The sequence below is a fragment of the Aspergillus piperis genome (assembly GCF_003184755.1).
Source record: "Aspergillus piperis CBS 112811 unplaced genomic scaffold BO85scaffold_31, whole genome shotgun sequence".
Classification (NCBI taxonomy): Eukaryota; Fungi; Ascomycota; class Eurotiomycetes; order Eurotiales; family Aspergillaceae; genus Aspergillus; species Aspergillus piperis.
This window is the reverse complement of record NW_020291621.1, coordinates 140,684-165,632: the sequence shown is the minus strand read 5'-3', so window position 1 is coordinate 165,632 and position 24,949 is coordinate 140,684. Positions and strand designations below refer to the sequence as shown.

Genomic DNA, 24,949 nt, shown 5'->3' with positions numbered 1-24,949 from the left:
GAGATCTCCCTCTACCTCGAGTCTCTTTTCCACCCATGAGCGAACCTCTCCAACCAAGAGACCATACGCGCCACCCGTTCTCCGACCGATAGAAGCGAGGGGCATTGCCAATCCGACGAAGGCCAAAGCTCCTCCGTAAGACACGCTAGGACCCGCCACTATCCAGTACCGCCTTGCCTGTTTCGGACATCTTTTCCCAGGGATCCATCTTTTCCCCCCTCGCGACCTTGCCTTCCTTGGATAAGATACGATACGTCTGCCCCCCTATCGGCCCGCCAACTGTTTCCCCCCTCCTTCTTTTAGCGTCATGCGCTTTGTTTGTTGTTGGGATGACAGTAGCTACAGGCTTCCCGACGCAAGTCATCTCACACAAACACCGCGTCGGCTCCGCTGGTGCTTCGGGTTGATGTCGATCCCAACCCGGACGTCTCGGAACGCCATGGGTATTCCACCTTTTGGACTGATAGAGCGCAAGGGAGACGACAGTGGAACCGGTACTGCAGACGCCAGCAGGGGTTCCCGGTGTGGTATGCTGTCTCTTCATGCTTATCGGCCATCAGTTTCCCGCGCGAAACGCGTCACCCCAAAGCAGGGGGGAGGTTGCACATGGCTAGTACCTCAAGTCCCCAATTGCCGTGTTGGGGGAAGGCGGGGGTGAAGAAAAGTAATTTCCCGATGCCGCCAGGCTATGCGACCAGAACCTTCGCTGTATGCTGTAACTCGCCACCACCAAGTTTACCATGGCGATGCCTTTGATTAGTGTGGATGGCATAACTATGATCATCCTTCCTTTTCCCAGGTTTCCTCTCTACATCATAATGGATCTCAGACAATTGAGCTCCCCTGTTCCCGACAGCCTGATGGGGATCTCTGCTACTGTTGTAGCATAGGACGATATCGGGGACACACTAACTCTTTTGCAGATTGCTCGCTCCTCCGGCATAGACCAGTCTCAATGGGACTTGTTGTCTATAGTCTCCTAGTATTCCTGTTGTATCTAATGTCTAATATCTACTGATGCTCTTTAACCAGACTACGACTTCTATCCCAACGCACTCTTCAGCCACTCATGGGCCTGGCCATATATGTCCTCGCAAACCTTTTTCCGGTACGCTCTTTCGGCCGCATTCCCCTCCTGGCCGTGCGTGAAGCCATGCGTACACCCTCGGGCCAAGGTCCACTTATACGCAGATGTCTCGAAGGGCGCTTCCTGGTCCTCTTTATCGTACAGCCCCGCCAGGCGGTGGATCATCTGCTGGGCTTCCAGCCGCAGCATATCCCACTGCGCGGCAATCATGTAGATGCGCGGGGGCAGGTCTTTCGGGTCGGCGTACCAGGGGCTCAACAGTGGATCGCGTCGGTTCTGTCCCACACAGACATACCCCCAGTCCAGAGCCCACGCCATCATGCCTATCTTGTCCAAGGGACCATCCGTGTAGGGGCGGGAGGCTAGTTTGACGGGCGGGGGATGGCCAAAGTCGACGATCGGGTAGTAGACGACGGCGGCTTTGACCCGTCCATGCAGGGGAGGCAGCTGCGACACCGACAAGGCCAAATTCCCGCCCGCACTGAACCCCCCAATGGTGATGCGCTCGGGATCAATGGGCAGGGACTCATCCGCCAGCACGTCCTTAATCTGGGCGACTAGATCGTAGGTAGCGGTGGGGAAGGGATGTCGCGGTACGCGGCGGTAGTCCAGACTCACGACGAGCATGCCGGTCCGCTCGGTCCAGGCGGCGCAGAAGCGGTCATCTACCTGGACATTCCCCACGGCGAAACCCCCGCCATGAATGTTCAGATATAAGGGCAGGCGCTCACCCGCGCGATAGTTGGGCGGGAAGAAGATGTGGGCGTTGAGCATGGGACGAGATGGGTAGCGACGGACGAAGGTGGGCTGGTAGCGACGCGGCGGCTGTCGTACCAGGCGCCGAAAGTAGAAGTAGATGGCGGCCAGGGATTTCAGCAGCCATAGTCGGATGAAGCAGTCCACGCGGTGCCAGAAAGGCATGCGCACTTTCCAGAGAGGGGGAGGGGACTCCGCGGTGGTGGTGTCGGCCTGTCCCTTCATGGTTGAGGCTGGCCAGTGAGACGGGCTGAGGGAAGAACGGACTTCCTGTCTCAGCAGGAAAAAAAATATCAGTTCACGGAGGGAAAGCGAACTAGCGCGTTGGGAACGTAATCCTTCGACACACAGCCTCCCCGTCCGTCTAGCGCTCCCGTCACCGCGATATCGATTAGTCCAAAGCCTTTATCTCCTCCCACCCCTACCCCCAAGGAGCTCATCCCGTAGTTGCGTCGCATAAAGAGGGCAAGAATTGCCGCGTAGTCGACGGGGACCATCGCCATGTTTCCTCCTCCCCGCACACAACGGTCCGAGAAGAGAGGGAGAGAAAGGTGTGTGACCGTCTTGCAGTGGTTGACATGGCTGGACGGGAACGAGGAGGTTATGTGAAGATAACTGTGAGTGCCTGAGATGGTTGATCAAGAGACAGAATGATACTTCTGGGCATCATAGTAGTGGTGGAGGATACACCAAGAGAAGGGAAGAGGGCCGGTTCGAGGCTCGACCGCGCAAACCTTATCTTAAGATCTTAGTATCTGGCCAATGGCAGTGCTGTTAACTAGAATCGAGTGCTTCGAAACAATTCAGGGATCTTTGACATTGTTAGGAAAGTACCTAGGTGAGTAAGCAGCAGTAGACTCTGAGGAATGTGAGTGAGTGAGTGAGTGTGTGTGTGTGTGTTTTGTCTGTTTCTGGTCTGGTTGAAAGCTTCCCCGCATCTGTGCTTACCTCAGCGGTCCCTCTTGTCTCCACTTTCCTGTTTCATCAATTCCTCTCCTCTCTTACTCCCTCTACTCCTCTCTTCTACTTCTCGACTACATCTTCCTTATCGCTATACATCCCCCATTACCTTCTCGTCTTCTAGTGCCCGCAAACCTTCCTGGTTAACTGATTTTGCTCCAGACTTCTGCTGCTGGATTGGCAACTCATCATGTCTACGATCCCCATTCGCGCATCTCCCTCCCCAGCATGGGCGAACGGATGAATTGTGGGTTCCTTTATGTCATCATGGCATCATCGCCATCCTTTCTCCTGCCAGCAATATCATCATCATCACCGGCTTCTCCTCCGTTCGCCCAAGAATTTCTGCTGGCCAAACTCAGGAACCCTTCCATGTCCCTTTTCTCCCTCCCCCGAAAGCCAACCCCTTCTCGAATCTTCCCAGAGAACCATTTCTCCCACTCCCTCTTCCTGATAAACCGGCCGTCGTGCCCCCATGTCCACGCGCAGAAAGAAATCCGAGGTACGTGCTGGGTTTCCCTGCCGCGCCCTCCCTCCCCCCACTGAATCGTCCATTCCTTAGTCCTAGTCTCTTATACATTCGTAGACTGCCCCAGCCAGGGCCGATCGCGCCCAACAACCCGCCGCCGAGTATGCTATCAGCTCGGGTAACTACCATGAGGACCTACTGCACGATCTCTTCCACGTCGTCCGATCCATCGACCCCGATCACACTCCGACCCTCGTCGACATGATCCGCAACCACGCCTCGCTGGACGAGGTGCGGGCCTACCTCACTCGCGCCCTGGCCGCTGCCCAGCCCTCGACTCCAGATCAGGAGGACGCCTTGCGCCGCCTGGAAGGCCTGCGTCGCGGTATTGAGGTCGAGAGTGAGCCCCCACGCTTTCGCCCTCAGATCATGGATATCCGGTATTTGTGCAGTAATGCTCCTTATCGCGTCCCTGCCAAACCCTGGACTTCCGTCACCGACGACGATGACCTCGTCTCCCACTTAGTCTCCCTCTACCTAATCTGGGACTATCCCTTCTTCGCCTTCTTCGACAGCGGAACCTTTATTAAGCACATGGCCATGGGCAACACCGAATCCGACTTTTGCAGCCCCTTCTTGGTCAATGCCCTATTGGCCAATGCTTGCGTAAGTCCCTTTCACCCTGCCATGTATCTCTTTGAGCAGACGGGATAACGATCGGAGTTGCGTGGCTCTATCTAGTACTACTCGCAATACACCGAAGCCTACACTGTCCCCGGTGATGTCCGCACCAAAGGAGCCGATTTTCTGGCAGAAGCCGAACGCCATCTACAATCGCATCAGTTTGAGAAGGGAGGCGACATTCGTCTGGCATCTTTGCAGGCGCATCTATTGCTGTATGAGAGGTATGCCCGCACCAACCCTGGGCGGTGGGCGCCCTGACGCGTCGACCGGAGGATTTGTTCTAATCCCACCAGGTACTCCTTGTCGGGCCACAATGACTGGGGATACACTATGCTGCATCGCGCCATTGAGATGGGAGAGTCGCTAGGTATCGTCAATAAGAAGACCGATTTACGCCTCTCCGTATCCCAAATGTCCGAGGATATGATCGTCTCCATTAAGCGCACCGCCTGGGGCCTGTTCCAGGTAGACACGTAAGTGCGATCTCACCTTCCTCTCACACACATTTTATGTCCCAGGACCCAGTCTGATAGGGGACAACCACAGGGTCGTCCATACCAACTTCCTCCGGCCCAGCCGCGTGCGCTCCGTAAGTGTCGAGCGCATCGACCGAAATGGCTTGAACACGAGCGATATGTGGGCACCGTACCCGATATCTCAAAAATCCCGCCCGTCGTACCTAAACCTATATTTTGATGAAGCATGCAAGCTCTCCTTCATTGCCCGCGACATTTCCTGGAGTCTCTCCCGCACCGATCGGTCGGGCACCGAGCCAGATCAGCGCAAGCAAGAACTCTACGACCGGCTCAGTGCATGGGAAAGCAATCTTCCCGAGTGCTTCGATCCGGCCACGCGACCGGCACCACATCTACTGCTACTCAGGTAAAGTGTCCTCCCGATCCGCGAGGCGGCGGAGCATGAGTGAGCTAACCAGTCCCATTGTCTACAGAATGCGCTACCATACACTAGTAATAAACCTCTGCTGCGATCGCTTCGGATTCCACCCCATACTCTCCGAGGGAGACGAGCGTACGCCCCGAGAAAGTAAAGGGTTCAGCGCTGTGGAAATCGCCCTTTCATCAGCGCGAACTATCGCCTCGCTTACCCAGCAGCTACGGGTGGAATACGGGATGGAACATGCCCACCAGTTCGCCATGTATTCGGTCAACCTGGCGCTGTTCACCCTCCTCGGCCAGGACACCTTTGATATCCTCGACCGCGACTTCCTCACCCTGACCAGCGCCATGTCGATCATTGCCTGCCGCTCCCAACTGGGACGCCACCTCTTCCACCTCTTCAAGCTCTCGGTGCGGTCCCGCAACCAGGGCGATCGGGTGCAGCAGTCGGATGAGGTGCCACCCGGGATCAAGGAGCTGTTCCAGCCAGACTCGAAGGCACAGGTTCCCGACCGGTGGGATAAATACGCGGAGGGGTTAACCAAGATTGACGGCGAACAGAGTTACGTCGACCACTTCCAGGACGATCCCCAATCGTTAGCTACCTCTGGGCTGCACGAGATGTTGCAGCGATACGAGCGGTTAAGTGTGGGCAAGGAAGACGAGTGGCGTGACCGTCGGCCAAAGGGAGTGACGCATTTCTGAACTCCCTCTTCGGCAGGAATATAGATTAGACCATGTCCCATTGTGGTCATGAAGCTCAGATACATCCCTGAGCCTGTACATATATATGATTCGATTGCATCTGTAGACGATACACGAAGTTACCATTCCAATTCCTAACATATTCACTCCTTCAAAAAATCCATATAACCATAAGATCAATTGATTCTCCACTCGGTAACCCGAAATACCGACATCAAAACTGATTCATAAATACATATATGTCTCCACCCCTCATGATCCCTCCCCCCTTTTATATGATTACATCATCTTGTCTGAACAACAAAAGAACACCCAAAATATAATACATCCGAAAATAGAATAGTAAGTTCACGAAAGACCCCGCAAAGCTTCTCACAAGTAAAGGCCCTCTTCTTCGAGGGTCTCCAGCACCTCCGACGCACTTCCAATCAAGTGCAGACTACCCGTGATAAGCACAAGCGGCGGCACATGACCCTGGCCACCGACGCTGCCAACACCCCCAGCGCAGCGAATAGCTTCCTCGACGGTGCGCACGACAGTGATGCCCGTCAACTCCTCACCGGGGATACCGTGCCAGTAGGTGCTCAGCTGGGCCTGGAGGTTGAGATTCTCCTCGCCTGCATTACCATGGAAGGTCATGGACGCCCGCTCCATATCCGCCGTCTCATCCTTCTCCCAGGCGATGTTGGAGCAGAAGATGACATGGTGGAACGGTTTCTCGGCCAGACTACTCCCATTGCCTGCGGTCTGGCGAATGCTATCCCGGAGATGGCGCACCAAGGTGAATGCATCGCGGGTGGACTGGTTGAAGATGAGAACCCGCTTGGCGGAGTCCTGCTGCGGTGCGGCCTTCTTCGCGAACCAGGATCCCACCAGGTCCATGCTCTCCACGGTGTGCGCGCCATCCAGATGGAACCGACCGGACCGGCAGTCCCGCGTCTCGCAGCGGCCCGGCCAGCTGGCGGTCTCCAGGGCGCGACGGAATTTCTCCGGTAGGGGAGCGGAGGTGATGTCCTCGGGAATGTCCGAGTAGCCCATATTGCGTAGATGGGTCGCCGCGACGGCTATGGCCAGACTAGCATTTATCTTCTGGAAGTCTCCTGCTAGTCCCAGCTCCATGGTCTCCACTTCTGGGTGCATGGAGACAATGGTCAGTGGCGCTCCCACTTCAGCGGCGATCTTCTGCAGGGTAGCGGTAGCGCCGGGAGCTTGGGGAATAGTCAAGATCGGGACACCGGGCTTGATGATGCCGCCTTTAGCCCAGGCGATCTCCTCGATGGTGTTGCCTAGGAGGTCGGTGTGCTCGAGGGCGAGACTCGTGATGGCGCTGACGCTAGGTTTGTGGAGGATGTTGGTTGAGTCATGTCGGCCACCGAGACACACTTCGACCACGGCGGTGTCGACCTTCTCCTGCAGGAACCCGTGAAGGGCCATGAGCGTGAGGAAGCGGGCAAAGGGAGGGCCGCTCTTGGCGGTCTCCTCTGTCAGGCCGAGTCGGCCCCAGACATCACAGAAGTACTGGACGAATTGGTCCTCGGTCAGGGAGGTGTGATGAAAAGGGGTGTCGTTGGATGGGCTGATCCGAATGCGCTCTCGGACAGTGCGCAGATGAGGTGACGTGTAGAGGCCCAGCTTCTTGATTGGGTTCTGTGACATGTGTTAGTGGTGTTTTTGAAAATCTTCGACAGCTCAGCCGCAGTGGTTGCAGCGCATACCTCGTGACCCTGGTACTCCGACAGAATCGAAAAGATAAACGCCGAGGTGGAACCTTTGCCTTTACTTCCGGCAATGTGCACCGCATTTAGGGGATCGAAATCGGGACTCTGTAGATCGCTGTCAGTGGCTAATGAAGCTTTCTCGATGAGATTTGGTTACCTCATATCCCACTGCCCGACACCATCTCAGCATGTCCTGGATGAAGACACTCCGATCCGCTGTCTTGATGGCGAGTTGGCGGTACGCAAAGTTGGTGTTGAGAGTGTTCAGCTGGCGAAGCGTGTCCTTTCAGAGTGTCAGTATGGAATTTGGCCTTGGTCTGCGATGACTAACATTGTATGTGGTTTCTTCTACATTCTTTCCTCCCTCCCGTGCAGCACAGGAGAGGTAGGCTGTGCTCGATGGAGGGTCCATCTCAGGCATGAACTGGATTGACGGCATTGTGAAGGAGGATTGCGACTACAAAAACCTTGAGATCGAAAGATGTTTTGATTGCCTTGTTTGGTCAATGGTGATTTCGATTCTGATGTGCTTTATATAGATATCCAAAAGGGCTTCCGTCACAGAGACTTGGCACATTTCTGGCATGCAACTTTCTGTTGGGCAACATGCGCTGATGCTGAGCTGCAGGTCCGCGATGGCGTGAGTATTAGGGCTGCGCACCCTAGAAGATCGACAGGTCGAGCCCGGACTTTCTTTCTCACCGCCAATAGTTTAGCTGTTGCAGAGTGGATATGCAGGATCGACGATGCAGCCGCTGACGCGGCTGCACATTTAACTTCTTCTCCCTCCTTGGCGTGGGTAACTGTTCTTTTCTTCTGAATTCTGAAACTTGCTTTTGCACCCTGATCAGCGTTGACGCCAACCCTGGGGCTCAGCCGCGATCTGCCCCAACTTTTAGTTTCCATTACTTAAAGGTAATTTCCATCAGGATCCCTATTTCCTCTTTCGGTAAGCTGAAGCTCTGTCACACAAGCTGTAGCTGAGAAAGTGACTCCGAATTGCCCGTGATCAGGCGGAATTTTACATCCACACCGAAGGCCCCGTGCCGTGAAAACACTAGCTAGGCCGTAATGCATCCCATCTATGATGTGATCTCCAGTTGCCATTTGCGGAAAACAAGCATCAATCGGGCGGATGCATATGTCATCAAACAAGGAGAGGACGTCAGCACAGAGCCCGTATAACTATGCCAGACATGGCAAGTTTCGCGGTCGATTGACGCTTTGGCTGATTCAAGTCACTCCTTTTGAATTTTCCAGGGCCTTCACCAACCCTTTTCACTCCCTAAGGCAATTATTATTATCATGTCTCAAGAAGTCAAGGACAAAGGTCCTCAGGAGGTTGTGCACACAATCGAGCTGGGCTCCCTCGGGGGCGCTTCCAGCAGTGCCAGCCTGCAGCCACTCTCTCAAACGCCCTCAGAGGCGGCGCCTCCGCCGCCGCCACCACATACAGTGTTGACGGAGGGGAAGAAGATCATGACCATCGCTATAGCGGCCATTGTGGGATTTCTAGCCCCGGTGTCAGCAAACATCTACTATCCCGCCATTGACCAACTATCCGAGGACTTGCATGTCTCCGTGAGCAAAATTAACTTGACCATCACCACCTACATGGTAAGACCATATCACATGTCCGGAAATATATGTTGCATAAGCTAACATACACGGGTTCAGATCTTCCAAGGAGTTGCGCCGTTGGTGACGGGAAGTATATCCGATGTATATGGCCGTCGACCCACGATGCTGGTCTGTCTGATCACCTACCTCGCCGTCAACATCGGCCTGGCGCTTCAAGACAACTACATTGCACTCATCGTCCTCAGAACCTTCCAAAGTTGCGGAAGTAGTGCCATCTCGGTCGTCGGCATAGCTGTTACGGCCGACTTGGTCACTCGAAGCGAGCGTGGTAAATACATGATCTACTCGTCGCTGGGAACGACAATGGGACCTGCCCTCGGCCCTATCATTGGAGGTGTCCTGGCCCAGTTTCTTCGCTGGCGAAGTATCTTCTGGTTTCTCGCCATATTTGCCCTGGCGATGATAATCCTCATCCTTGTCTGTTTCCCCGAAACCTGCCGCATGGTGGTTGGAAATGGATCTATCCCCGCGCCGCGTTGGAACCGGCCACTTATTCCGATTGTGCAGCCCTCGGCCTATGAAGGGGCTGAGGCAGCTAAGAAAGAGCTGGAAGATGGGCCTAAGCCCCGTCGACCGACGCCGATTGACAGCATTAAAATCGCTTTGGAAAAGGAGACTGGCGCCATCATTGCCTTCTGCTCTATTCTCTACTGCGGATACTTTGCTGTTCTCAGTAGTTTGTCATCGGAGCTGGGAGAGAAGTACGGCTACAACTCGCTCCAGATCGGCCTGTGCTATATTCCATATGGTATTGGCAGTCTCACCTCGCGGTGGACCGTTGGGCGATTCGTGGACTGGAATTTCCGTCGCCTGGGGCGGCAACATGGCATGGAGGTGGTCAATAACCGCCAGGTGGACCTCATTGAGTTCCCTGTCGAAAAGGCCCGTCTCCAGATCACATTGCCAATGGTCTATATGTCCTGCGTCTGCATCATTGGCTATGGTTGGGTCATGAATTACAGGACACATGTGGCCGGGCCGCTCATTATGCTGTTTTTCACGGCGCATACCATTGCGGGAGCTACCAGCACCCTGGTCACGCTGCTGATCGACTGCCACGTCAAGCGGGCGGCGACAGTCACAGCTTCCAACACAATGTTCCGTTGCTTTCTAGGCGCGGGTGCGGTTGCAGCTGCAGTGCCTATCATTAACGCAATCGGTATGGGCTGGATGGGGACCCTGATCGCTGTCCTGTGGGCGGTTTCCAGCGTCCTTCTTTGGGGTGTTTTACTCTGGGGCCACGACTACCGCAAGAAACGCGCGGGGAGAATCTGATAGGATCGCCACTCATTCAGGGGTGCCAACGCACTCAAGATCTACGAGCCACTGTGGATCGAAGTAAGAAAAAAGGATTTTTCATAGATAGACAAGATCGGATAGTTGCATTCAGGAACTTACACCTTAGAACTTTCGTGCATATACCATAAAAGACTTTTCGGGTGTAGTCTACATTGTAGACGGAATTTGGTGACATCGCATTCCTAAAGCGGTCAAAGTTTGGACCTGTCGCCCGAGTATACGCAATGGCGTCCCTTACATTGCCCGTGCGCTGCCCTTGCATTCTGCTTTGTTCCGAATGTTCTTTGTAGAATGTGCTTTGTAGATTTGAGCGGGGATCAGGCTACGACATGTTGCTTACCCATCATGCCGTCCACGTATTCACCTTGAGGTGATGGAGAGATCATTGCCGTGTGATAGAAATCTAGTGGGAACCGGCGTCACATCATGAGAATCACGCAATGATTGTCGCCGGTGTGATACCAGAAAAGCAACAATCAGGGGAAACCAAAGTTCTCCGGCCCGACGTGGCGGCCTCATTGTCCGAGCTGGCAAGTGAACTCCGAAGAGAGGTCCCGACAAGAGCTGTTGTGGATTTGGGCAATATCTGCAGTGTCAGTCAGCATCACGAAATTGGCCGATCGCCGCCCCCGACGAGCGGTGCGGCCGGAGGTGCAGATCACCGGCCTGGAGCTGCAGCAAACCAAGACGGCCCCTGGCCCACACGTGCAGATCGATAGATTCCATCAGCAGCAGCCAGACCCAGGCTATTGTTCCATAGTTTCAGGGTCGACAGGCATCATCGTTCAGCTCGAACATGGCTTGCGCCAGAAGGTTTATTTACGTAAATCCATCACCAAACCCTGCTGGCTGACAGTAACCCTTCGTCGTAGAAAGTATATAAGGGAGAGAGGATCCACTGAGAGACCAAAGCCCAGACACGAGCAGATCGAAGAAGCTTGGTGACAGAGCCAGTGGTGATAATTTCGTGAAATTCTCTTCATCATGCATCCGCCACCTATGCCCCGACCACACAGCGACAGGTCTTCGCACACTGTCTCGAAATGGAACACGCCCATCCCTCAATGTTCCCTCCCCCGGTTCGTGTTTGGCTCCCCTCGACGCTCCCTGAGTAGCCGAAAGATCCTCATCGATGCCGACTCCCCGGATACGAGAGCTTTGTCGCTGGCCCAATACCGACTCCTCTCTGCTCGTGTAGCAGTGGGTTTGCAGAAACTGGGCGTCAACCCGAAAGATCGCGTGTTATGCGTGACCTCAAATGCCCTCTGCTATCCAGCACTCCTCATGGGCACTGTGATGGCCGGGTGTATCTTCGCGTCTGGACAACCTGCTCTCAACCAGGCCGAATTCCATCGTTTGATCTCCTTCTCGCAACCTTCGGTAATTTTTGCCAGCCGTGCCACCCTTCCAGTTGCCCTTCAAGCCGCGCGATTGGCCAACCATCCCGACAACCGAATTTTTGTCTTTGACGATGACATCCTAGACGGCTGCGGCGAGCCAGAAGGCCCGATTCAGCACTGGCAGACGATGGTGGCGTCTGAATGGGAGGGGTCCCGATTTTGGTACCCGACTGTTATTTCTTCGCAGGAGTATAACAGCACAATAATGCTTCTTTTCACTTCCGGCACTACTGGTGAGCCCAAGGGTGTAGAACTGTCACATCGCAACTACATCGCTGCGGCGATGGGATATATCCGACGAATCTCCTCACATCCAGCGTGGAAATACAACCCTCGCCTTGGAGGCCCTGAAAACGTTCGCGTGTTGGGGTCTCTTGCGATCAATCACAGTGTTGGGCAGCGGTCATATTGCGCCATCTTTCCCAGGATGGGTGTTCCGCTGTATTTGATGCGACGCAATGACTTTCGGAGCATCTGCGAGGCAGTTGAGCGGTTTCAGATCACAGATGCAATCATTCGAAGCTCTGTTCTTACCTCCATGGCGAAGAATGCCCCCATCTGTCGAGAATACGATCTGACATCTCTCCGACGTGTCGAGGCGTGTGCTGCGCCGATGAGCCAGTTCACGAAGTTCAAGCTGGAAAGCCTGGGAATTGGATACGTTGCCCGTGCCTGGGGGCTTACGGAGTAAGTTCGACCCTGCAAAAGGAGTGTTTCCTGTTGCTGACTATATGACTGGACAGAACGGGAACTATCACTGGGCCCGATCCCCTGCGCCCGCCCAAATCCGAGACGGTCGGGCAATTGAACGCCACGTATGAAGGAAAAGTAACTGATTCCAGCGATTATTCTCGGACGTTGAAGACAGGAGAGGTTGGCGACATCTGGATCCGCACGCCAGGATCCACTCGAGGATACTGGAACAATCCAGCCGCAACGGAGCAAGTGATGGGAGCAGGCGGTTGGATCAGCACAGGAGATGTAGGATACGTCGATGACGAAGGCAATTGGTATATTGTCGACCGTAAAAAGGTAACCCCTTGCCCCTTGCCGCTGGATTAGGCAAAAAAAAAAAAAAAAAAAAAGAGAGAGAGAGAGAGAGAGAGAACACTAGCTCACTGTTACCACAGGATTTGATCAAGGTTAACGGAAGCCATGTATCTCCGGTTGAGATTGAGTCTGTCCTACTACAGCACCCGCACGTCTGTGACGTTGGGGTTATCGGAGTCGCAGTGTAAGCCGCCTGTGTCATGATTTGGAAGATGAGTCTAACTTCCGCAGAAACGAGGACGAGGGCCCCCGAGCATATATTCAGACGTACCCCAAGACCTCCGTGTCCGCCGAGGAAATCCATGAGCTCATCTCGGAGAAGCTGCCTCCATACAAGCGTCTGTCAGGCGGTCTCTCGTTCATTGAGAAAATCCCACGAAACGCGGTATGTCCTATTTGTTGCCATTGTCTTGTCCTCCATGAGCGGCAGATGCTGACCATACTGTTCGTAATAGTCCGGCAAGGTGTTGCGCAGTGAGCTTCGGCAACTAGCCATCTCGGAGCTGGGAGACTATCTAGGAAACTACCACGGCACGTCCGCTTCCAGTTCCGAAGACGGAGTTCACCTTTAGTCGTTGGTCAGGTCTTCACTTCCTGCCAATTGTCTGCTTCTGCGGGGTTTTTCACGGGTCTCACACTGCATCCACAATATTCTCGACGACTCTTCTTCTTTTCCGTGAAAGGTGAGGCCCAATGTGGAGGAGTTGTGTTTCAATGCAAGTAATAGGTTAATGGTCGCGTCAGCCACTCGCTCTTTCTTTCTGCCATTTGTTCGTGTATATATAGATATCCTTCAATAGCTTGGCGGGGTGAGCCCATTAGTCTCTAATGAAGGAAAAGTTCCTGGGAGTTGCTTTTCTCATGATTGTTAGAGGCTCATCGTCTGCCTCAGACCTTGCACTTCTAGGCATCTGTAGCTCGGCATCTAAGGGTAGTCAGACTGTAATATTCAATATTTCTCATTTTCTCCAACATAAGTTGTTTCTCACTACGGCGAACGAAGTATAAACTGCAAGACAAGTGAGCAAAAGAAGCGACTGGGGAGATGGATCGAGCAGACCTGCGGAATGGAAAGGAAAGTGAGGAGAAAATGGGGGGGGGGCGGGGAATCACGGCAGAACCTGACGCGGGACACGTGCCGAACCGCGGACGGTTCCCCAGACAAAGTATTTTAGTAGTTGGATGGTTATCGGGTTATTCGGTTCAATTGATGTTAATGAGCCGGTTTTGAAATAAGTACTAGTTGCTAGAAAAAGAGTCTTTTGCATGCTGATGTCTGGCTCAGATACACGCCTATTAGTAAGTACTAACTGGCAGTTTGTTCATGTGACTTCGAGTAACCACGAGCACTGAATATTTATATTGACGTTACTCTTTTGCTACTCAGACTACAGGAACAGTACTATCGCCACTGGGAATTCATCGCTGTCGGTTCTCGAGCACTTCCTATAGTAGCATCTAATGTAGGAAGCATCATGGTGTTAACTACAATATACACAGAGTGATGGCTAACTCCATGTGAAGAAAACACAGAAAGACTGGCGTGCGACGAGTGTTGCAACCTGAGGCAGAAGCAATCCACTTTGGGATTAGCGCCGAGACGGAACTGACTCGCTCCCCACAAGTTTCCGGCTGCAATCGCCGCAACAATCAATTAATTAGTTGTCAAGGACTCCGTACGGAGGAGTGAATCTCTTGCCTCCGGGAATCAGATGTTGTGTTGTCACCCTCCACAGTTTTTGGCTTATCTTCTCTTCATTATCAGATTATCACACATCGACGACCAAGCATGATATAAGCTAGCTTCTCCCGCATGCAAACAGTTACCGTCAACCCAAATCCAACAACATGATGCCATGAGTGACAGGCTGCGACCGCACTCCCAAACGGCCACTCCGATCCTCGCGTGCGACCCCGATATGCCCATGCCAATTCAACTGCTAGGTCTTCCACAGAGCACAATGATATTATATCAATCCGCAGGATGGAACCGGCTCGCCCGGTCGGGAGTTGGAAACCGGATCGAGAACCCCGGATGCTACGGAAAGCCTTACCTCTGACAGGCAGCTTCAACCACGGTCGGGGATGATGTCATGTCGAGTGAACCTGGGATCGGGAGGGGTAGCCATGAGTTATAGATATACGGCTGGATGTGCAGGCGCGGTAGAGGTGTGTTCACCTTTTACTCGGCCCACGAGACATCCCCCATCCAGTATGGTCTACAATATCACCGAGAAAGAAACGCAGCCTACTATTTGGAGCCACATCAATGGCTCCGAGGGCGATATCCTCGATCGCTACTGCGTTTCCGAGCTCTGCAAGGGTTGGCCAGTATATCGCGACGCCTCCGAATGGAACCACTACCGCCATCTCTTTGTCGACAAGGGCGCTTTTGTCTTCACTAGTAGGTCGCGTCTCTCCTTCCGAGGCAGCCGGTCCAGCTAACGTGCTGTGTCTCTTTCCAGCTTGGAGCGGCGGACTCTCCATAGACGATTTCATCCAGACATCCATCAAGGGACGCGCCAACGGAGACCACATCATGCATCGCGAAAACGGCACGCTCGTTGACCTGAACCCGACTACCGGTCGCGCCATCGGTAAAATGAAGGCCACCATCACTCAACGCTTCAACTGGGACGGAGTCGAGTTTGACGTCGAGTGTGATTGCCGCTTCATAAACTTCTGTCTGAAACAGGGAGGGGATTGGAAAGTGGTATACATAAAACTGTTCTACGAGAAGGATCGCGTCACACCCGCAGATGGTCAGACGGTGCCGAAATTTGACCGGGCGGAGTTGGAGAAATACCCCAAGGGATACCAGTATCTGGCGGTGGCACAGGCCAAGCTGGGCCACCCTATCTTGAATGATTTGCCGACGATGAACAACAAGGCGTTTTACAAGTTGTATGAGGCAATGGATGCGTGGATGGAGGCCCGACCGGTCGGAGATCTACTGGAGATTCCCAAGGAAGCGTCGCCACGGTATTAAAATTGAACCACCTAATGATTTGATTAATATTTCAAATGTCATTGATTTGATATTTGGCGGATCAGTTAGTGGCTAAGTTACCAGCCCAATCCCAATTCTCATCGCAGATAGCATATCATCACTCATCGCACATATTACCAACCAAACTGAATATTCTCTTAAACCTGCATATCACGTCCAAATACGGAATGGAATCGAAGAATTGTAGCATCCCCCATCCAACCAGTCCCCAGTCACCTTACGCACCGGGGTACCCTCGCCAAACTCCAGAATCTGCCCACCCCCAGGAGCATCCGCATCAAAGGCCGGCCATCCGACCGTGACATTAACCGTGGAAGGATCCTTCAAGAAAGCCAGAATATGATCCTGCATAGTCTCAGAAGTCTTCACCTCCAGCCCGGGGACCTCTCCGACGTCTTCGCGATAAGTTCCAAAGATCATCAACAAGTCCGACCAGTGGAACGCTCCCAGCCAGTCGACGGGACTAATATTGGTGAAGTTGCCGGCCCAGAAGTACCGGTACGTCTCGAGCCCGAGAGACTTTCGCAAAGCTGAGTCCTGGGCAGCTCTACAATCCCATTCCCCTTCGCTGATCATCACACTCGTGGTATTCGCCGATGCGTCCTCGCGGGCTGCGTCGGAGCGGATGGCTGGGCCTCGGGCGACCTTGCCATCGAGGTATCGCTTTGATTCGTTGGAGAAGATGTACTTCTCGTCGGCTGAAAGTATCGTTAGTACGGAAAGGATGGAGGTGAAAGGCAATTCATACGGATGTAATTGCTGAATGCAATCGAGGGTGATCCCGAGTACCGATTAATGTACTCCTCAATCTGCACCCAGGAGACCTGGCGCATGCACTCCAGCTCGGCTTCCGCATCATCGCCGTAGTTGCAGCCCAGGGCCTTGGCAACAATTTCAAAGTCCTGGTAGACGTCATCGGTGGTGCTCAGGTCAATGGTGACCGATGGTGGCTGTGAGATGATTCCGAATTTGACTGCTAGTGGGTCATCGGGGAAGGCGAGGGTGTAGAGGTGTGTCAGGGCGGCTCCTTGGGATTGACCCCAGAGCTGCAGATAATAGTTAGTCGCATTGCACAGAGCTAGTTCGGCGTGGTGGAGGACGACCGACCATGATATTGTCGCGATCTCCACCAAAAGCCTCAATGTTCTCATGCACCCATTCCGCCGCTGCCCTCACGTCCAGTAGCGTGAGCGACGTGTCGTTCAGGGCTCGGGACTTGGGATCTACAGACATAGATGTTAGTGGATGTAATAGCATAACCGGCGGGAGACATACTTCCAAAGATGTTGGCACGGTAATTGATAGTCACGACAATGTGTTCCTGCGAGCGAGACACCCACGGCGAGGGCAGCTGAGAGGGGATTTCAATTCCTCCAGTGATACCTCCTCCGCCAGTCACGAACAATGCCACAGGCAACTTGGAGGTGCGATTGGCATAGGACGGGGTCCAGACTGCCAATGACAGACAGTCTTCCGACGTCGACCAAGCCACTGCCCCTTGGTTCAGGTTTTCTCCCAAGTTGACCAAAAGGTTAGGGGGTGAATATTTGTTCCACATGGTGCTTTCACCGGTCACATATTGCGGACAAGCTGGCATTGAGAATTAGCTGATGTTACCACCGGGACTTCGTACGGTTTGTTATGGATTTCATAGTACCTGGTCCATATCGAGTCGAGTCATATCTTCTGCGCGACTTTTCGGGTTTTTGTGGAGGCATCCAGCGAAGGTCACCGACAGGAGGCTGTCGCAATGATCTGGTTAGCAGAGATGGCTGTGTCCAAGAAGTCAATCAACACCGACCTTGGCATACGGTATGCGCAGAAATTGGCGAACATTGGGATAGGTATCGTTCAGCATGCCGATGAAGGTGCCCGTCTGCGTCTCCACGGTCAAATTGGACCAGTTGGAGAGCGTCCGCGGGGGCTGCCAGGTAAGATTGGCATAATACGGCGGATAGACCTCGGCAGACGCAATAGCAGCGCTCCCAAGAAGGGCGCCATTATTCCAGGATAGCTTCATAATTACTGTCTGCCGTTCCTGGCTGGTTCAGACGAATCCCGGACGATCCTTGGACGCTCTCTGGCACCTTATATAGCTCCAAAAATCCCGTGGGAAAAATCCTTCTCAAAGATTGAGCTCCGTCATCCATCCCGGGCATTCGGAGTAATCCAGGAAGAAAGCTCAACAGTGGGGAAATCGGATGCTGTTTCTGGGACCGATCTCCGAGCCGGTATAGATGCGATGGGCCTCAGAGAGGGCCGATTGGCGGAGGAAGGATCAGCGGATATGTCTTATGCCGGATGGTGCGGTGGTTCCATCCCCACGCCAGCCTCCCCGCGTCCGCTTCCTGGGGATGGACGAGCGGCACTGGCCGAAGGGTCCCATTTGGTCCCAACGATGATGCAGAATGCAGCTTATTGCGGGGATTCGGAGAGAAGGACGGGATGACCGACAAATCAGTGGTAGTGCCGTATATTAAACATGACGGTGGGAGTGCTTGAGCCCATTCCGGATGAAGCCCGATTGATTCCACTGCTGAAGGAATCCCCATTAACACTGGCACCGGATCTCTCGCCAGAACATTTATCGACCTCTACAAAAGGTGTTGCGTACAATCAGACTGCATTGTCTTTCGAAAAGGATGACGATTTCACTAATTATATTCTCACATTATGTAACACACACGACCATACCAGATATCAAACCTGACGAAAAAAAAAAAAAAAAAAAAAAAAAGACTTCAGCCAGTGGATACAAAAGGTCTTCCGGCCAAAGCTATTTAGCCCGAAGCTCCCGAAGTGCAAGTGACGCCCAAGTCAGACGGGGTGTTGGCACACAACACTTCAGACTTGCCCGATGGCGCCTTGACGTCGAACCCACTGATGGAGATGCCACACGTTCCATCCGCACCGCAATCAAGGTTGGCCACAACCGGGTCGTACTTGTCGCTGGTTGTGCCAGTAAAGCTTGACACGACAATATCCGTCAGTTTGGCGTTGCCCGGGTTTTCCTCGCAATAGTCATCGTCCTCGCCATAGCAGCTCTGGATCTGGAAGGCGTAGTCGGAGTTGTCCACAGTGAAATCGTTGAAGGTCACATTGCTGACCGTGGAGGTACCGTGGTCGCCTCCACTCGGATAAGTCTTGATCCCGGCGGCTTTGGTGGAGTTGATCATAGTTGCGCCCGTGACATAAATGTTCTTGACCGAGTCATCGCTTGACTTGCCCAGCGATCCCACGGAAATGCCATGGGAGCCGGTGCAGCTGATCGTGTCCACGGTCACGTAGTTGGAACTGGGCTTGAAGGCGACACAGTCATCATCGTTGACTACGGTGACCTCGGTGATGGTCACGTAGGTACTCTCGCCAATATCGAACCCATCGGTGTTCTTGGGCGGATTGTCCGACTTGGAGTTGGCATCCATCTTCAAGTTCGAGAAGACAACGTTAGTGGCGCCACCCTTGACCGAGTTGAACACGTTAGGGGGATTCTTCTGACGCAGCCCGGAGATTTCCAGGTTGCTACCGCCAGTGATGTACAAGAGCGTTGGGCGTGAGTAACTACTGTCCGAAGCAAAGAGATCCCACCTGGATTGGATCGGTCAGTCAAGTCAAGTCTTGCTTTTGAGAAGGGTGACCACATACGCATCCTGGCCATTTCCATCAATGACACCAGACCCAGTCAATGAGCGCAGTTTCAAACCATCCACATCGGAAACACTGATCATGGCAGTGCGACCGCTCCAGTAATCGGTATCGCTGGCAAACTTTAGGAGACCTTCCACCTGGATGTCGCAATCACTACAACTGCTCAAGTCCAGCACACTGTTGAGGTAGTAGGTGCTGCCCTCGGGGAAGACGATGGTGCCACCATTTCCGCACGAGCTGAGGGCCTCGGTGATGGCGGGGACATCGTCGGTGGAGGAATCGCCTCCTGCGGTTGGGGTACAGATAGCGCGAGCGTGAAGGGAAGAATCTGGGGCTCGCTGGACCTTAGAGGGAGCAGCATTGCTTAGCCCAAGGCTGGCCAGAAGGAAGAGGTTACGATATAGCGCCATGGTGGGCACTGTTGTGACAATGAATATAGATTACTCGCGCTTTCGGAACAGGCGATCACCCCGGCGATGCCCAGCCAACTATATACGAATCGCATCCTGCTCGGATGTATACGGGAATGTACCTCCTGCGGCAGTAGTATTTAGTTGCAGCGAAATGAATCAGTGAGGATTGTGGGATGCCGAGGCAGACCCTGTCATCGCGGCTGGGGGTCAGTTTGAAACAAGTCGGATGCTTAATTGAGTGACGGAGCTACCGCCGTGCCCTGACCATGTCATGGCCTGTTTAGTATCGGTTAATTGGCCTACAACAGCTGGCAGGGCCCTCAAGGAACTGTGAACACGACTTTGCAATTTATTCTTATGCCGAACTACCGACCGATCCTTGCGAGGCACGATGAAACCCCGCCCACTAACATGCAACACTCGACCGTTCCAGGAAGCAGAGCGGCCAGCTGACGTGCTGGTATGTCGATCCGGATAAATTGCAAGGGCTGTTCCTCCGCCCCCTGCTGAGGGCTGAACCTGTCTGGTAGCTTTCCGATGGCACGCCGCCAATCGCTCCATTCTGCACGGATAACCGTCGGTGTCAACGGCGCGTTCCTGCAGGCGGAGGGTGCTTATTTGAAACGCCATGGCGTCCATTCCGTGAAGGGAAGATGGTTATTCATGGAAGTGTGGAGTAAATTCTCCGGCAATGGTGTCTCTTGGCGCTTGGCCGCCATTCGGTCCCAGTGTTTTGTTGGCAGCCTTCTAGGGCGAAGAGAGACATACGGAGATGTCATGACATGAACTGACAGCTTTGTTGACATGTGCTCGGAAGCAAGCTATATAGATGCTTGGCGTACCTGTCGATTCCTTCCTTTTCTGACCTCCTACTTGGAAATCATCACTTTTTCTAGTCCAGGGGATCTCACAGCAACAAACCATCATGTATACTTCATACCTTCTGGGCACTCTTGCCATCTTAACTGCTACCGCGGTCGGAGCTCCGGCAGAGCACATTAAGAAGCGTGAGAGTCGGACTAGTGCTCCCTCGGGATGCCTGACGGTCGGATCGGACGGTACATATTCCACCATCGGCGATGCGCTTGATGCTCTGGGCTCATCCACTTCGTCCGCTTGCATTTACGTGGCTAGCGGCACGTATGAGGAGCAGCTGACCATCGACTATGGTGGCAACCTGACTCTGTACGGTGAGACCACCGATACTGGCACCTACAAGGACAATGTAGTTACCATTACCCACACCATCTCGTCGTCGGATGCCGGATCTCTCGACAAGAGCGCCACCGTCAACGTGGTGTCGGACGGGTTCAGCATGTACAACATCAACGTGGAGAATGGATATGGAGAGGGATCACAGGCGGTGGCGTACGTATTCTGACCTCTACCAAAGAAAAAGAGTGGTAGCTTAATAGCTTGGTAGTCTTGTTGGAAACGCAGATCAGCTGGGCTTCTATGGGTGTCAATTCAGCGGGTACCAGGATACCCTCTATGTCAAGGCCGGAACCCAGTACTACTCCAACTGCATGATCGAGGGTCAGTATCTGTCCAAACAGCACGAGTAAAGATTAACTGACCATTCTAGGCGCGGTCGACTACATCTTTGGGGATGCATCGGTGTGGTTTGGCGAGTGTGACATTGTGTCCAACGGCGCCGGAGCCATCACAGCCTCATCGCGCGAAACCTCATCCGACTCAGGCTGGTACGCCATCGACAACTGCAACATTAAGGCTGCATCAGGTGTCTCCCTGACGGAGAAGGTCTACCTGGGCCGGCCATGGCGCGTGCTTGCACGGGTCATCTACCAGAACTCGGTGTTGTCGGACATCATCAACCCCAAGGGGTGGACGACGATGGCAGAAGGTGCGACACCGTTGTATTATGAGTACAACAACTCTGGAGCGGGATCAGACACATCAGACCGCGAGTATGAATCCTCCATTTCCGCGGCAGTTGACAAGACCACGGTCTTGGGCGAATCTTGGGGCGACTGGATTGATCGCAGCTACTAAGTGTGTTGTGGGCTGGCCCAAAAATCAGACAAGCACCTCATCGGCGGCGCGATGAGGCCATCGTATGATCGGCCCCCACAACCAGTATAGCCATACCCTATACCTTAATATGACTTTAATACAGTTAAGAACTTGATTTCACCCCCCGTTCCGGCAGTCTGGATCGCATTCCGAACTGGTCGATTTTCAGCAGATCCCGCTCATATCCCGTAGAGATCCCGTCCACTCTGGAGTCAATTTCTGCTCACCACTCGGTATCCAAATGGCGTAATGACCCCAAAATGAGGCCTGGGCGTTTATAAGGTATCGGGATCTGGGGGCCGCCCGTAGGATTCTAGGTCCTGAATCAGCATAAGTATCTGTTCCTAACTGCACTGCCTTCACAAGATAGCACCATGTCTACCAGCTCGCCAACAGACAGTAAGAATGCCACCGATGCATTCGACATTGAGCGACAAGCATCTGTATCTGCAGCTGCAGCTGCGGTGCCAGTCGCACCAAAGTCTCTCGGCGCAGGTGTATGTCATTTCCTATATTCACCTCGAATCATCGACTAATGTGCATGGGATACACAGTCAGCCCTAGCACTGGGCGCATTCGGCACAACCTTGACTACCCTATCCCTCAGTCTGATGGAATGGCGCGGCGTGACCATCACCAATGTCTACGTGGGCAATTTCTTCTTCATCGCAGCATTTGGACTGGTCATCACCGCACAATGGGAGCTCTCGGTGGGAAATGGTTTCGCCTACACAGTATTCAGTGCATTCGGTATACCTCCCTCAGGCACCCCATTCTTTCATCCCAGCATAAAATTAAAAAAGAAAAGGCTAACCAGACTGATATTCTGAACAGGTCTCTTCTACGCCGGCTACGGCGCGATCCTTACCCCGGCCTTTGGGGTCGCACAAGCCTACGGATCCGACACAACGCAGTACAATAATGCCCTGGGGTTCTTCATGATACTATGGACAGTATTCGTGTTCACATTTCTCATCGCATCATTGCCAATCAATCTGGCGAATATTGCAGTGTTCTTCTTTGTGGATCTGGGATTCTTGACTGTGGCGGCGAGTTACTTTGCGGATGCGGATGGACACGCTGAGTCGGCGCGAGCATTGCGCAAGACCGGAGGGGCAAGTTGTTTCGTGGCGGGGATGGTGGGGTGGTATATTGTGTTTCATCTGTTCTTGAAGGATAATAGTCTGTTGGAGTTGCCGTTGGGGGATACGGGGAGGTATTTTGCGAAGAGTAGGAAAGGGAGGGAAGAGTAGAGGGGCTACGCAGTCTGGTGGGGTTAGATGGAGATCGACAATAGGAGGAGTAGTTAGTAGTAGTAGTATAGTATATCAGGGTATAATAATGTATTGAGTTAATTGTTGTGCATCCAGATAAGCTTATGTTCCAAGCCAACCCCCCGTAATTGCGCTGCTTATGCCATTCTCAGCGGGATAACGACATCTCCCTTCCACTCGAACTATCCAACAACCCTGATCTTGTCGATCCACGATGCGATGTGCTCAAGCCCGCAGATGGCGTGATCCGTGCGCGTCATTTACAAGCTTCCAGCGCAATCACCACCACCTCTGGACTACTTTTTGAGTCTATCAACAGACACTACTTATATGCAAGCAGTTGCCCTGTGCCACTATGTCCGCAGCGACTCCTCATAGCCCTTCAGAACCCCTCACGCTCCCAACTCACTATCATCATCATAACCACCACCATCATTATGACCCAATCCGACGTCCCAGCCACCGATCCAGCTGTCTATGAGGCCTATAAAACCCAATGGGCCTCATTACCCGACACTGCCGAAGCCTGGCTAGCCCGGGCGCGTGAAGTAGCCACCGTACTAAGCAAAGACGCAGCGCAGCGCGAGCAAGAGAACAAGTCCCCACGGGCGGAAGTCGCTCTACTCAAACACTCCGGATTGTTGAAGCTGCTGGGTCCCAAGAAATACGGCGGAGGCGAACAGCCCTGGAGCGTAGGATATAAGGCAATTCGCGAGGTGGCTAAAGGAGATGGGTATACACTGACTTCCCCTATTCCATTCAATCCCACCCACAACACATCACAGCCAACTGACAAGCATATAGGTCAATCGGCATGCTCCTAGGCTACCACCTCCTCTGGTCCACGACCGCCAACATAGTCGGCACCCCCTCTCAAGCCGACCGCATCCACCAATGGATCATCACAAACAACTACTTCGTCGGCGGGGCCGTCAATCCCCGCGATAGCGATCTAACCATCACCTCCGACGGAGAAGACATCATCTTCAACGGGGCCAAGTTCTTCAATACAGGTGGTGTCGTTTCCGATCTCACCGTCCTAGAAGGTGTCCTCGAAGGAACAGGCGAGCACATCTTCGCACTCGTCGAGACCCGGCAGGCGGGGATCAAATTCGCCCATAACTGGAACAACATTGGACTACGCTTGACTGAGTCCGGAGGAGTCAAGATAGAGAATGTGCACGCGCCGTGGACAGACGCATTGGGATGGGATAATGTGTCGAAGAGGCCGCGGGAAGAGGTTCTGGGTGTGCCGTTTGCGAGTTTGTTGCTTCCGACGTATGTTTCTCCTCTCCTTCTCCAAACATGAAATCATCAACTGCAGTACTAAATTATGTGAACAGGATCCAACTCGTCTTCAGCAACTTCTACCTCGGCATCGCCCAAGGCGCACTGGCCTTCGCATCCCAATACACCGTGAGCACGACCCGTCCATGGCCCTTCGGCGGGGACAACAAGGCCTCCGCTACCGACGAGTTCTACATTCTCGAGCGATACGGGAACTTCTTCGCGCATCTTCGTGCCGCAGAGGCGCTGGCTGACCGGGCTGGGGAGGAGATCTCGTCCTTGTATCGCGAACACTTGGATAATAGGCCTGGGTTGACGGCCAGACAACGGGGTGAGTTGGCCGAGTGGGTTGCCAGTGTTAAGGTGGTTACTACAGATGTGGGGTTGAGGGTGACTTCGGGGATCTTTGAGGTTACTGGTGCGAGGGCGACGGCTGTGAAGGTCGGGTTAGATCGCTTCTGGCGGGATATCCGGACACATACCCTGCATGATCCGGTGGCGTATAAGAATCGCGAGCTGGGGAGGTATGCTCTGTTGGATGAGGTGCCGGAGCCATCGTGGTATACTTAGAGTTGCGTTAACTGATAGCGTTTATTCGTATGCATCTTTGAAATCGGC

General features: G+C 53.5%; 10 protein-coding genes across 10 annotated transcripts; 6 read left to right on the top strand and 4 right to left on the bottom strand.

The window, feature by feature from the left end:
• Nucleotides 1-793: 793 nt before the first annotated feature.
• BO85DRAFT_201702 (alpha/beta hydrolase fold protein) lies at nt 794-2,345 on the bottom strand. Its single transcript, XM_025654539.1, has one exon. It carries the CDS (start codon nt 2,066-2,068, stop codon nt 1,043-1,045), a length of 1,026 nt encoding a protein of 341 aa, XP_025510398.1. The 5' UTR covers nt 2,069-2,345; the 3' UTR covers nt 794-1,042.
• A 511-nt stretch (nt 2,346-2,856) lies between these two features.
• On the top strand, nt 2,857-5,716 carry BO85DRAFT_453992 (transcription factor domain-containing protein). The gene is made up of 6 exons (XM_025661175.1): nt 2,857-3,305; nt 3,390-3,938; nt 4,014-4,177; nt 4,250-4,429; nt 4,503-4,838; nt 4,906-5,716. Exons 1-6 carry the CDS (start codon nt 3,279-3,281, stop codon nt 5,555-5,557), a joined length of 1,908 nt encoding a protein of 635 aa, XP_025510397.1. The 5' UTR covers nt 2,857-3,278; the 3' UTR covers nt 5,558-5,716.
• Nucleotides 5,717-5,743: 27 nt separating this feature from the next.
• On the bottom strand, nt 5,744-7,949 carry BO85DRAFT_201534 (tetrahydrofolylpolyglutamate synthase). Its single transcript, XM_025654538.1, has 4 exons — nt 7,607-7,949; nt 7,433-7,558; nt 7,273-7,380; nt 5,744-7,204 (listed from the first exon to the last, which is right to left on the bottom strand). The coding sequence occupies exons 1-4, from the start codon at nt 7,712-7,714 to the stop codon at nt 5,930-5,932; spliced, it is 1,617 nt and encodes a 538-aa protein (XP_025510396.1). The 5' UTR covers nt 7,715-7,949; the 3' UTR covers nt 5,744-5,929.
• Nucleotides 7,950-8,946: 997 nt separating this feature from the next.
• Nucleotides 8,947-10,291, top strand: BO85DRAFT_453990 (MFS general substrate transporter). The gene has a single exon (XM_025661174.1). The coding sequence runs from the start codon at nt 9,019-9,021 to the stop codon at nt 10,189-10,191; it is 1,173 nt and encodes a 390-aa protein (XP_025510395.1). The 5' UTR covers nt 8,947-9,018; the 3' UTR covers nt 10,192-10,291.
• A 791-nt stretch (nt 10,292-11,082) lies between these two features.
• BO85DRAFT_453986 (acetyl-CoA synthetase-like protein) lies at nt 11,083-13,591 on the top strand. Its single transcript, XM_025661173.1, has 5 exons — nt 11,083-12,302; nt 12,359-12,647; nt 12,746-12,849; nt 12,897-13,050; nt 13,121-13,591. Exons 1-5 carry the CDS (start codon nt 11,200-11,202, stop codon nt 13,235-13,237), a joined length of 1,767 nt encoding a protein of 588 aa, XP_025510394.1. The 5' UTR covers nt 11,083-11,199; the 3' UTR covers nt 13,238-13,591.
• Nucleotides 13,592-14,879: 1,288 nt separating this feature from the next.
• Nucleotides 14,880-15,654, top strand: BO85DRAFT_383910 (catabolic 3-dehydroquinase; the record flags this gene model as incomplete). Its single annotated transcript, XM_025656531.1, has 2 exons — nt 14,880-15,069; nt 15,131-15,654. The coding sequence occupies 2 exons, from the start codon at nt 14,880-14,882 to the stop codon at nt 15,652-15,654; spliced, it is 714 nt and encodes a 237-aa protein (XP_025510393.1).
• A 171-nt stretch (nt 15,655-15,825) lies between these two features.
• BO85DRAFT_463867 (carboxylesterase, type B) lies at nt 15,826-17,695 on the bottom strand (the record flags this gene model as incomplete). The annotated part of the gene is made up of 6 exons (XM_025661947.1): nt 15,826-16,373; nt 16,424-16,721; nt 16,783-16,898; nt 16,951-17,265; nt 17,333-17,417; nt 17,477-17,695. The coding sequence occupies 6 exons, from the start codon at nt 17,693-17,695 to the stop codon at nt 15,826-15,828; spliced, it is 1,581 nt and encodes a 526-aa protein (XP_025510392.1).
• Nucleotides 17,696-18,455: 760 nt separating this feature from the next.
• Nucleotides 18,456-19,960, bottom strand: BO85DRAFT_472657 (putative extracellular exo-polygalacturonase; the record flags this gene model as incomplete). Its single annotated transcript, XM_025662573.1, has 2 exons — nt 19,321-19,960; nt 18,456-19,263 (listed from the first exon to the last, which is right to left on the bottom strand). Exons 1-2 carry the CDS (start codon nt 19,731-19,733, stop codon nt 18,456-18,458), a joined length of 1,221 nt encoding a protein of 406 aa, XP_025510391.1. The 5' UTR covers nt 19,734-19,960.
• Nucleotides 19,961-20,518: 558 nt separating this feature from the next.
• On the top strand, nt 20,519-21,761 carry pmeA (putative pectin methylesterase). The gene is made up of 3 exons (XM_025654537.1): nt 20,519-21,104; nt 21,160-21,272; nt 21,322-21,761. Exons 1-3 carry the CDS (start codon nt 20,662-20,664, stop codon nt 21,747-21,749), a joined length of 984 nt encoding a protein of 327 aa, XP_025510390.1. The 5' UTR covers nt 20,519-20,661; the 3' UTR covers nt 21,750-21,761.
• Nucleotides 21,762-22,144: 383 nt separating this feature from the next.
• Nucleotides 22,145-24,901, top strand: BO85DRAFT_472654 (thermophilic desulfurizing enzyme family protein; the record flags this gene model as incomplete). Its single annotated transcript, XM_025662572.1, has 6 exons — nt 22,145-22,267; nt 22,325-22,520; nt 22,605-22,909; nt 23,197-23,777; nt 23,849-24,322; nt 24,388-24,901. 6 exons carry the CDS (start codon nt 22,145-22,147, stop codon nt 24,899-24,901), a joined length of 2,193 nt encoding a protein of 730 aa, XP_025510389.1.
• Between the last annotated feature and the right edge of the window lie 48 nt (nt 24,902-24,949).

What these genes read in the sequence shown, in the direction of transcription:
- BO85DRAFT_453986 (XM_025661173.1), top strand. Translation starts at nt 11,200, where the DNA reads ATGCATCCGCCACCTATGCCCCGACCACACAGCGACAGGTCTTCGCAC. An exon ending in CGTGCCTGGGGGCTTACGGA is followed by an intron (nt 12,303 to 12,358) that starts GTAAGTTCGACC and finishes ATGACTGGACAG; the next exon opens with AACGGGAACTATCACTGGGC. An exon ending in GGGGTTATCGGAGTCGCAGT is followed by an intron (nt 12,850 to 12,896) that starts GTAAGCCGCCTG and finishes TAACTTCCGCAG; the next exon opens with AAACGAGGACGAGGGCCCCC.
- BO85DRAFT_201534 (XM_025654538.1), bottom strand. Translation starts at nt 7,714, where the DNA reads ATGCCGTCAATCCAGTTCATGCCTGAGATGGACCCTCCATCGAGCACA. An exon ending in TAGAAGAAACCACATACAAT is followed by an intron (nt 7,559 to 7,606) that starts GTTAGTCATCGC and finishes ACACTCTGAAAG; the next exon opens with GACACGCTTCGCCAGCTGAA. An exon ending in GTCGGGCAGTGGGATATGAG is followed by an intron (nt 7,381 to 7,432) that starts GTAACCAAATCT and finishes AGCGATCTACAG; the next exon opens with AGTCCCGATTTCGATCCCCT.
- BO85DRAFT_201702 (XM_025654539.1), bottom strand. Translation starts at nt 2,068, where the DNA reads ATGAAGGGACAGGCCGACACCACCACCGCGGAGTCCCCTCCCCCTCTC.
- BO85DRAFT_453990 (XM_025661174.1), top strand. Translation starts at nt 9,019, where the DNA reads ATGCTGGTCTGTCTGATCACCTACCTCGCCGTCAACATCGGCCTGGCG.
- pmeA (XM_025654537.1), top strand. Translation starts at nt 20,662, where the DNA reads ATGTATACTTCATACCTTCTGGGCACTCTTGCCATCTTAACTGCTACC. An exon ending in GAGGGATCACAGGCGGTGGC is followed by an intron (nt 21,105 to 21,159) that starts GTACGTATTCTG and finishes ATAGCTTGGTAG; the next exon opens with TCTTGTTGGAAACGCAGATC. An exon ending in CTCCAACTGCATGATCGAGG is followed by an intron (nt 21,273 to 21,321) that starts GTCAGTATCTGT and finishes TGACCATTCTAG; the next exon opens with GCGCGGTCGACTACATCTTT.
- BO85DRAFT_453992 (XM_025661175.1), top strand. Translation starts at nt 3,279, where the DNA reads ATGTCCACGCGCAGAAAGAAATCCGAG. An exon ending in GGCCTGTTCCAGGTAGACAC is followed by an intron (nt 4,430 to 4,502) that starts GTAAGTGCGATC and finishes GGACAACCACAG; the next exon opens with GGTCGTCCATACCAACTTCC. An exon ending in CCACATCTACTGCTACTCAG is followed by an intron (nt 4,839 to 4,905) that starts GTAAAGTGTCCT and finishes CATTGTCTACAG; the next exon opens with AATGCGCTACCATACACTAG.